At 36.5% G+C, this 10841-nt stretch overlaps 1 protein-coding gene across 8 annotated transcripts in view; it reads left to right on the forward strand.

Moving 5' to 3' along the window:
- Positions 1-7374, forward strand: part of rbm24a (RNA binding motif protein 24a) — a 35948-nt gene extending 28574 nt beyond the window's left edge. For 6 of the 8 annotated variants that reach the window (XR_012394513.1, XR_012394517.1, XR_012394514.1 and 3 more), the window contains one exon: positions 4780-7374. Coding sequence is in view for 2 of the 8 variants with exons in the window: in XM_073930723.1 (XP_073786824.1) it covers positions 4780-5125 (346 nt within the window). In the remaining 6 variants the exon portion in view is untranslated. The remainder of the gene's footprint in view (positions 1-4779) is intronic. The other 2 variants (XR_012394515.1, NM_212865.1) reach the window with 2 other exon arrangements.
- Positions 7375-10841: the final 3467 nt, after the last annotated feature.

Here is a 10841-nt window from a genome sequence, read left to right on the forward strand (position 1 = left end):
TGTTGTTTTGGCAACATTCTTCAGTACATCTTCCTTTAACCAACAGCAGAAACAAACTTGTTTGGAAGTTAAAGATAAATGACAATTATTGACATTATGGTGAGCTATAAATAGGGTTGCCAGGTTAAAACAATTTTATCTGTCATCATTCTTCAGTATATCATCCTTTTTGATCAACAGAAAATCAATTCAAGATTGGAATCTAAGAATAGGTAAATTACAGAATTTTAGGGGTTTTATTGATTTAATCGTGCGCCACAAATAGGGTTGCCAGGTCAGAACAATTCACATTTAAGCTTTTTTTGGCAACATTCTTCAATATACTTTCCTGTTTAACAGCAAAAAAAAAAAAGTTTGGATGAGCAAATGATTTTAGAGGTTTTATTGATTTATTGGTGTGCTACAAATAGGGTTGCCAGGTTAGAATTAAAATAAATCTTTTTTTTAATTATTATTTTTTATTTATTTTTTCATTTTGTATTTGTGCTTGTTTTGCCAGCATTCTTCAATATATCTTTTGTTGTTCAACAGAGGAAAGAAACTCAAGCTTGTAAGTTAGGGATGTGGAGGTTTTATTGGTTTAATAGTGTTGTACAAATAGGGTTGCCAGGTTGGAACAGTTTTGTTTTTTTGTTTTTTTTGCATTATAGTTTGCCAGTCTCCAGTATACTTTCTTTTAAATCAACACCAGAAACAAACACCAGGAAGTTTGGAAGTTGTACGGTATAGTTATAAAGATGAGTAAATAATTACTATAATATAAACTGAATTTAAATATTTTGGGTGAACTGTCCCTTTAAATGCCACACATTGTATTTCGCCATCCCCGAACTGATTTTCTCACCCGTCTGTCCAGTGCAGACAGTAAAAGTGAAAAGCGCTCTGAAAGTGCAACGGGGTACGTAATGAAAGGCAGAATGCTCTCATTGTTCCTGATTGCTTATTTAATCAAAACTGCCCTCTGTGTGTGCAGTCCAGCCCGAGGCTCATTGTCTAAATGCGGAGGGGGAAACAGCCAGCAACGTCGCTTTTTGAAAACTGTCCAGCTGTCAAAGTAGCCCTGACATTTTCACAATGCTCCGCTCATCTCCTGGGTCCTGCCGTCCCCCAGTTCACAGGACCCCACGCATGTGACTTTAAACATTGCTTGATGATTCTGAGAATACCTTATTATATTAGGTAATAATAGATGCAATATATATCTTTCAATGTTAAATGTTGGATAAACGAGAATGACATAAACCAATATTTGTAGATTGATTCACCTAAAATGTATAAACACAGTCAGTGGCCTTATCAAAACAAAACATAGTTTGAGAATTCCAACCAGCCTGACATGGCAACAGTGGCTCAGCCAATGGGACACATTCGGGGGTGGGGCATGTGATTGTTTGACCAATAGCTGACTAGGAGAAATTAGACACAGTGAAAGCCATTGAAAGTTTAACCACACTGAACTGAACTAAACTGAACTTCAACACTAAAAACTGAACTGACTCTCATAGTCAATTTACTATGATCTTCTATGTAAAGCTGCTTTGAAAGTCTACAATGTTAAAGCACAATAGAAATGAAGATGAATGGGATTGAATTGAATTCATTGAGATTAATTTATTATAACAGTGCGATCATAGAAATATGTAAATTATTGGTTGGCTATATTGAAACTGTTTAGATAAATCCCACAAAGTAATTTTGGACTACATTAAACCAAAATTTGTAGATTAGTTAGCACAAAATGTATAAACACAGTCAGTGGCCTTATTAAAACATTGTTTAAGAATTCCGACCAGCCTGACATAGCAACAGTGGCTCAGCCAATGGGACCCGTTCACGGGAGGGGCATTTGATTGTTTGACCAATGACTGACTAGGATAATGTTCAGCTTAATTTCAGTTTGGTCATTTAACGAGACAGCCCAATCACAGAAATGTATAAAATCTTGGCTAAAATTATTATAAATTTGGGCTAGAAATTAGACTGTCCCAAAGCTGGACACCATCAGTGGCCTTATCAAAACATAGCTTAGTTTGAGAATTCCGACCAGCTTGACATAGCAACAGTGGCTCAGCCAATGGGACACATTCGGGGGAGAGGCATCTGATTGTTTGACCAATGGCTGACTAGGAGAATGTTCTGCTGTTCATTTATTATAACAGTGCGATCATAGAAATATATAAAGTTTGTTGGTTGGTAATATAGAAACTGTATAGATAAACCCCACATAGTAATTTGGGGTTTAAATATTAGACATCTTGACTAAAACGAATTTAAGTTTTGGGCTGTAAGTGAAAATCTAATCTAACATATCCCCAAAATTAGGCTTGTCATTAAACCGATATTTGCAGATTGATTTGCCTAAAATGTATAAACAGTCAGTGGCCTTAACAAAACATAGTTTGAGAATTTGACCAGCCTGACATAGCAAAAGTGGCTCAGCCAATGGGACACATTTGGGGGAGGGGCATCTGATTTGTTTCGCTGGATTTAACTTGGTTCATTTATCAACTTTCTATCACAAAGTTCAATCACAGAAACATATAAAGTTTTTGGTTGTTTATAGAAACCATATATCCTAATATAGCCTAAAGTCAAAATTAAACTTTACATTAATCAGATAATTGTAATTGGTTTGGCCAAAATGATAAACAGAGTCAGTGGCCTTATTAAAATATAGTTTGAGAATTCTGACCAGCCTGACATAGCAACAGTGGCTCAACCAATGGGACACATTCATGGGAGGGGCATATGATTGTTTGACTAATGGCTGACTAGGAGAATGATTTGCAGAATTTAATTTACCTCAGTTATTGAGACGGTCTAATAACTGAAATATGTAAAGTTGTTGGTTGGTTATATAGAAACCATATAGATGGATCCCACCAAGTCATTTTGTGTTTAAAATACTGTTTAGACATCTAGGCTAAAACGAATCTAAATTTGGGCTGTGAGTGATAACCGAATCTAGTAACAGCACGAAATTAGACTTTGTCTTTAAATAAATATATTAGACTTCATATAGTCATTTAATTCTGTGTATTTGATGACTAGTCTAGTTTTGAGCGATTCCATTACCCCAAATTTAGCTTTTTGTTGCCAATTTGTCTATGTTTAAAGGTCTATTTTAAAACAAAAAATATAGCTGGGATAAAACAATATATCCTAATTCAATCTTATTACATTATAACTTTATGCGAGTGGGTGGAGCTATGTGTGGATGTAGTTTGATCTCTGTGATGCTCTGGTTAAAGTGGAATTAATTTATAAAAAACTACATTACCCATAAAGCTCTAAAGAAAAATCCACCAATCAAAGGCATATATAGTCACCTAAACACATTTTCACTACAGGTTTGTTTCTAGAGGTTATTGCTTAAAAATCTATTTCAAAATGGAGAAAATAGATAACGTTTCTATTTCTGCAAACCAGACTTTTGCACTCTATTGGATTTTTCTTGGCCTTTTAACAATCAAAGGTGATTTTTATTAGGGTTTTTTATTTTGTTAAAATTATACATTTATACACTTAACCGACCCAACATGACAGCAGCCAGTGACTCAACCAATGGTGTGAGTTTGTGGGCGGAGTTCTGTTTTTTTTTTGTTTTTGTTTTGTTTTTTGCAAACTCTGTTTGAAAACAGTAATTGATTCTACTCATTTGTCAACTCCACACGAAAAGATTTAGTTCATCCAAATCTGAAAATCCTGTAATTATCTAATTACCGTTTATTTATTCCAAACCAATTAGAATTTCTTTATTCTGTTGAACACAAGTTATTTTGAAGAATGTTGTAAAACTGTAACCGTTGACTTCCATAGCATTTGTTTTACCTACTATGGAAGTCAGATTTTCAGCTTTCCTCAAAATATCTTCTTTAGTGTCCAACAGAAGAAAAGAACCACTTCAGAGTAAATAGTAAGCAAATTGTAAATTTCTTTTGGAAGAACTATCTCTTTAATATTTATAAATACATAACTGACCTAAATTAGGTACAAAAACACAATTGTTTAAGCTATTTTCCATCCTCCTATTTTTATGTGCATTTTGGAAAATTGCATATAAAAGTGCTTAATGTAAACACCAAGATGTGCATACATTTTAATAAGTGCATACAATATGCGCACAAATGAGTACAATGATCTTTTTGTGTGAACCATCCCTTTACAGCTGAGATGTCTATTCTGGCAACCTTATATCTCTAATAATCACTTGCAGCCATTTCCTTGTTGCTATTAAATTGTGGAAACGTGGTGCTTTGGCAGTGCTATGGTTGTGGTTTTTGCATACTGTAAAAAAAAAAATCAGTTAATTAGCAGTTTTCCGTAATTTTATGATTCATGATTTTATTTTTCCCCATTTATTTATGCTTTTGAATTGCATTATGGTACCTTAATCTTTCTTCTAATACCTTTTAGCCTTGAAAAGGTTTTTAAAAAGTGGCTTTTATGAATATTTAATAGTTTAAAGAGATATATTGACTATGTTGGTGTTGTATATTATGCTACAAAAACCTTGGTGATTATATTTTACAGACTTATTGCTCAATATATTATTGCTTCAACATTATACTATTGCAAACTACTAACAGTCACTTTGTTAAACTGTGGAGTTGAATTTAGCATCAAAAGTCAACAGATCAAGCTTCCATAATGCAATACACAACCGCAAATAAACAGTAAACGCACGCAAACTGTTAATAAACAGATATCTTTTACAGTCTATTTGACATGTCCATAATGCATTGCTAACACACCATTGTATTTATTTGTTCCTCACAGGATCCCCACTCACTACGTGTACCCACAGGCCTTCATGCAACCAAGTGTGGTTATTCCTCACATCCAGCCAACAGCAACCTCCGCCACTGCATCTTCACCATACATCGACTACACCGGCGCGGCTTATGCACAGTACGCTAGCGCCGCTACAGCCGCCGCCGCAGCAGCCTATGAGCAGTATCCATACGCTGCTTCTCCTGCTGCAACCGGATACGTAGCTGCAGCCGGTTATGGATATGCAATGCAGCAACCGCTAGCTACCGCCGCTCCAGGATCTGCAGCCGCAGCTGCAGCAGCATTCGGTCAATATCAACCCCAACAACTGCAAGCCGAACGCATGCAATAGCAACCAAAGAGGCGGACGGGAGAAACGCAGGCATCCGAAGCCCAGCGACTGCTACTAAACGATGAAGATGAAGAGGGTGAAAATAGTTGCTGGCTGTGGGTTGATTGCAAGAGGAGGAAGAAATAGTAGATTATTAGTGAGATGGGAACTCCATTGCTTTCCAACTTGCTGTGATTTAAAACGAAAGTAAAGAAAAAACGATAAAAAAAGATCGCAGAAAAGGACGGAATCTAGCTTTTTACTATTATTATGTTATCTTTATTACTATAATTAATATTAGAGTAGGATATTTATTGCGAAAAGGGGGAGGTATGCAGCGACTAATCACTGTGGTACAGACGAAACCTTTAAAAAGTCCCGATGCTGTCATTAAAATGTAGGCGACTGTTTATTTCCCGAAGGACACTCGGAGGTGTCTTGCATTGTTTTGATCCTAGAGCCCCCGTACCTTTATATTTATTCTCAATTTTTTTGAGGGCTCCTTTTTTTGTTCTGTCTTTTTCTCATCTTTTTTTTTTTTTGATCATCAGGGAAATGGAGCATTTTCAGCGAATTATTACTATTATTATTATGATAATAAGCGACAGACTCTGCCAATCAGGGATAGTAGACCTAACTGTGGCGAAATGGAGGAAGATCCAGTGTTAGCATGTTTTATGTGTTATGTGAACTACCTTTTTATCAATCTGATGCTGAATGTCCCCTCACTGCTCTGGCTCCTGCGTTGACCTCCTGACCCTATGCAAAGAAAACAAGCCGTCGGGGACGAAACAAAGCGCAGGAACAGGAGATGCTTTCCTTTCATCCTTTCGTTATTTCTTTTCGCTCCCCCTCTCCCACCACAATGGGCATCGAACAATTCGAAGGCACTCTCGAAAAGACGAAAAAAAGACTGAGATTTATTGTATTATATGCTTGCAAAAACACACACGGACTAACTAACATGTACGCTGTTACACACACACATTAAAGTGTTATTGTCAACACACACACACACATAAAGATGACTAAGTATAGGGAAAAACAGCATGGGGCATTGCTCACTTAACTAGTACTAGAGTATGTCTGTGTTGGAAAGAACAAGCACTGATTTACACACACACACACACACACACACACATATATATTGCATTGCTCTGGTGCTCGTTTGTTGAGCTGTCGCAATTTCATCCCAAATTGGAAGCAGTCCTGCTGCGGGTCTGTCAACAACCCTGTTTTTATCTCCCTAAAAGAGGGTCCGAACAAACCTGTGCATCTTCCCAACATCAGCGATGGATCTTTATCAGGAACAAGACGTGATAAGAGCAAGCTTTTTCACCCTATATCAACAAAAGGGTCTTTACATGTTCACTAAAAACCCCAAAACAAATATGTCTGAGCACCAGCACACTTAATAAGGTCTATGTCTTTCATTGAGCAACTCTTTACAGAGCAGCACTACTTTAGCGGAAGGATCCCAGGGTTCTTTCTTTGTGTGCCTTACATTTTGTAATGCTATTTAAAGAGATCTGCTATTTAAGGTATTTATTTTGCGCTCGAAGGTCATGACGGACTTGGAGGCGGTACTGTATGGATATAATGTATTCATCTCATGGCATATTATTATTATTATAAGTTATTGAGTAGGCTTAGTTGTAGTATTATTAACATACTCAACCAAAAAAAAAAAGAAGCAAAAAAAAAAGAAAAATGTTGGTGTAGGACTTATTTAAGATACAATTCTGTATGTGCACTGTACAATTATTATTATTTCTTCTCTATACATTGGAATTTTTAGAACATGACATTAAATATCAGCTAGTTTAATGCCTATTGTATGACTTTAATTTTATTGCAGGCCTATTGTTGTTATTTTTCGGGCATGTTATCTCCATTTGTCATATTCAGAACTGTTTAAATGATCAAAAAAAGACAACCTAAGGGACATGCTGCTTCATACACTAGAATGTATTGTCAATGTCAAGGAAGGATGCTGTGCTTCTATTGCTTTAAATACGCATCAGATGGGCTATTTTACACTGTTGAGAATTTTTATACTTGAACTCTTTCTTACAAGGGAAAATACGAGAAGAAACGAATAACACACAACAAACAAAGGACATTTTTCATTGTCACTGGATTTGGGCATGTAAAGTGTTATCGACTATTTAAATACGAGACGTTCTGTAGGTATTTAAGCCTTATTTTCAGATTTTCAACACTCTTATTTACTCTAAATGGAAATAAAAGGTTCTATATTTAAACCTCAATCGCGTTCTTCATTGCACACGCTGCTTGATTTTCTGTCATTGAATGTTTTTGTACGTTGTGTAACTTATTTCAAAGGTTGCACTCATTCTCGGTGAGTCATTTGAGCTCATACGTGTTCGTAGTCGAATTGCAAAATAGCTTGAAGTGCTCATGTTTTGTTTCTTACGCTCTTTGTTTAGACAGGCGGCTGGAGAACAAGCTGTCGTGTGTTTCACGTGGATGAAGGTGTCGTGAAAAAGAGGCAGATATTCTCAGTATAAACACGCACCGGCCGTCACTTCACCACACCACACACAGAGATGCTTATTTATGACCTTGTTTATGCTGGTTTGCGAGGTGACAAATTTAACTGTCTGTCCAAACATTGCTTAATAATGGAGCCGGTAGAGGAGTATTCTGGGTTCAGTACAAGTTAATGTCGAGATCTAGACATATTTGTGGCGTAATATTGATTGGTTTGAAGAAATAATGACAAGATTTAGACATTTGTGGTGTAATGGTGATTAGTTTGAAGAAATAATGAGTTCAACTCAACTGTCATAGGGTAAAAGTTGATATAGGACATTTTTGGGGCACATTTTAAGTGTTTAAAATCTGCACTTGCTTTATTCTATTGTGAATTGTCGTATTTTTGGTGTCTGTGTGAGGTTGTTTTTATATTAATAGCAAAAAAGTGTCTTCTATTTCATAAAACTTTTGTTAGAAAAGTCAGAATATGGGTGAAGTAATGTTCAATTATCATTTAGTGTATAGATATTTTAATAACTACATATTATTTGTCATTTTTGCCTGACAAATGGGTAAAATCTTGTGGTTTAATTTCCTAAATGCAAATAATAAGATTTCAGATGACACTTAATGAGTATTTTGGGGCTAAACAGTGAAATTTTATAGTATTTTAATAAGTAAACGATTATTTTAATGAGATTTATTGTTATCCCTGCTGAAAAAAACAGCTTAAACCAGCCTTGGATGGTTGGCTGGTTTTAGCTGGTCGACCAGCGTGGTTTTAGATGGGTTTTGGCCATTTCCAGGCTGGTCTTAGCTTTTCAGGCTGGGAGAGGACCAGCTGAAACCAGCTTGACCAGCCTAGCCAGGCTGGGAACCCAGCCAAAACCAGCTATGTCCAGCTTAAACCAGGCTGGTCAAGTTGGTTTTAGCTGGATTTAGCTGGTCATTTTTCAAACTGACCAGCTAAGACCAAGCAGGAAATGACTGGAAACCAGCCTGGAAATGGTCAAAATCCACTAAAACTATGCTGGTCGACCTGCTTAAACCAGCCAACCATCCTAGGCTGGTTTAAGATGGATTTTTTTCAGCAGGATGTAATCTGGTAGGCCTATATCATGGTGAAATTGTATAATAGTCAATAAGTTGTATGAGAGTCAAACTCTATTATAGATATCTAAAAAACCTAATATTTTAACATTATGAACTTAAATTAGATTCTTTTTAAGAAGAAAACCAATGACAAAAGTGTTGTAGATTGGCAATAATACTATATTTCTCCTCACTGTTTGTGTATTATGTTGTTTAACATACTCAAACAAATCCCACAGGTGGTTTATAGGAGAGAACAGGAACATGCTAACAAACATGATCTCAGAGAGCCGCTGAATCATGACTGTGTTTGTGTGAACATGTCGCCAGAATCACTAAATATAACTCAATATGACTGGTCAGCTGATGGAAGCGGTTTTATGTAAGTGTGTTGCTTATAAATGTCACAGGAGATAGATTGAGCAATGTTTTAGTCAATCGCTGTGTCGCAGATCTGTTGTCCGCCATGTTGACCTAGTTGCAGCCTATTCAGTCTTCTAATTTTCAAGATAAGAGCACTTCTGAAGGGATACAGCTGCGAATGCTCACGTCGATAAAGCTTACTTTTTGTGACACTATAACAATGATTACTGTTTTTATATTATTGTAATGAATGAGTTTAGAATTGGGGTAGGGTTAGACTTTGATAAAATACAAGATTTACATTATTATTAATAAATAATATTCGTTAACTTCCTGCTGCAGCTGTATCCCTTCTAGAAACTAGCGGCCTCAATTTTGATGACTGTGACTCAATCCTACATTTAAATAAACTATATCCTTAGTAACGTACCTGCCCTTCGATGTAAATACTGCAGGATACTGTAGCTAAAAATAAAGGATCTGCTTAACCACTTACATTTTCAAATTTTTAGCCAAAATGAGGGCCTAATTTGCATAATCTCCGCTTGCCCGCGGCAACATTCTGAGGGGCTGTTCACACTCCTATTTCTCTCCTATGCCAGCTTTTGATCTTGTCTGGTCTGTTTGCACCCATAATAGCCCATTAAAAACATAACTTCAGCTGAACTTGTTGCAAAATTAAATTCAAAATGCCCCAAATCACACATTGTGCCATGACCAACACGGACTGTTGCATAAAACACCAGAGAAAACTAGCTTTGAATGCTAAAGTATGATGTTAATTAAAATATGTAGCCTATAACATGTAAACCATGAAAGGAACATTCACTCATGTAAACACCTTAATCATTGTCTCATTTATTAATTTTTTTCCAGCTTAATTTCGACTTAATCTGGGGTCGCCACAGCGGAATGAACCACCAACTTATCCAGCATATGTTTGACAATGCGGATGCCCTTCCCGCTGTAACCCATCACTTGGAAACATCCATACACACTCATTCACACTCATACACTATGGTCAATTTAGCTTACCCAATTTACCTACCACATGTCCGTTAGACTGTGGGGGAAACCGGAGTACTCGGAGGAAACCTAGGCGAACACGGGGAGAACATGCAAACTCCACACAGAAACGCCAACTGACCCAGCCGAGGCTTGAATCAGCGACCTTCTTGCTGTGAGGCGATTGTGCCACCCATTGCGCTACCGTGATGCCTTATTCAGATTAAGGCAAATAATTAGATTACTGATCTCCAGCAACACAGCGTGGACCAATCAGAAGAGCTCAGAGGCGGGTCAACTGTTGCAAGCTTAGAAGCAAGTTGGCATCTAAAAAACGTGGCGCTCACATGTGCGGAGCTTTGAAAGATGAGAGAGGGAAGCGAAACAGTCAAACTTATCTGTTGAATTTCTTGAAAAACAATAGAAATAGTTTCCGTCACTGAATAGATATAAAAGCACTAATCACAACAGACTTGGCTCACCTGACCAATCAAAGACCGGTTATGGAAGAGAGACGTTTACACTCTAAATTTAGACCAAAAATAAAACAAATAAATAAATATGCAACAGTTTGCATCAATATATTCAAGTTACGACAACAATGAACAAAATAAAGTTCAGACAACAAACTTTATTATGTTAGCCAAATTTTCCTCTTCAATCACAGGCATTTTTACAGAGCATAAACATTTTTTAAGTTAAGTACTGAAAAATTAAGTTGCGTGACTATTTTTTAAATTAAAATGTAAAATAAATGCAGCGTTATGTACTTCATTAC

Source organism: Danio rerio, chromosome 19 (genome assembly GCF_049306965.1).
Source record: "Danio rerio strain Tuebingen ecotype United States chromosome 19, GRCz12tu, whole genome shotgun sequence".
Taxonomy (NCBI): domain Eukaryota; kingdom Metazoa; phylum Chordata; class Actinopteri; order Cypriniformes; family Danionidae; genus Danio; species Danio rerio.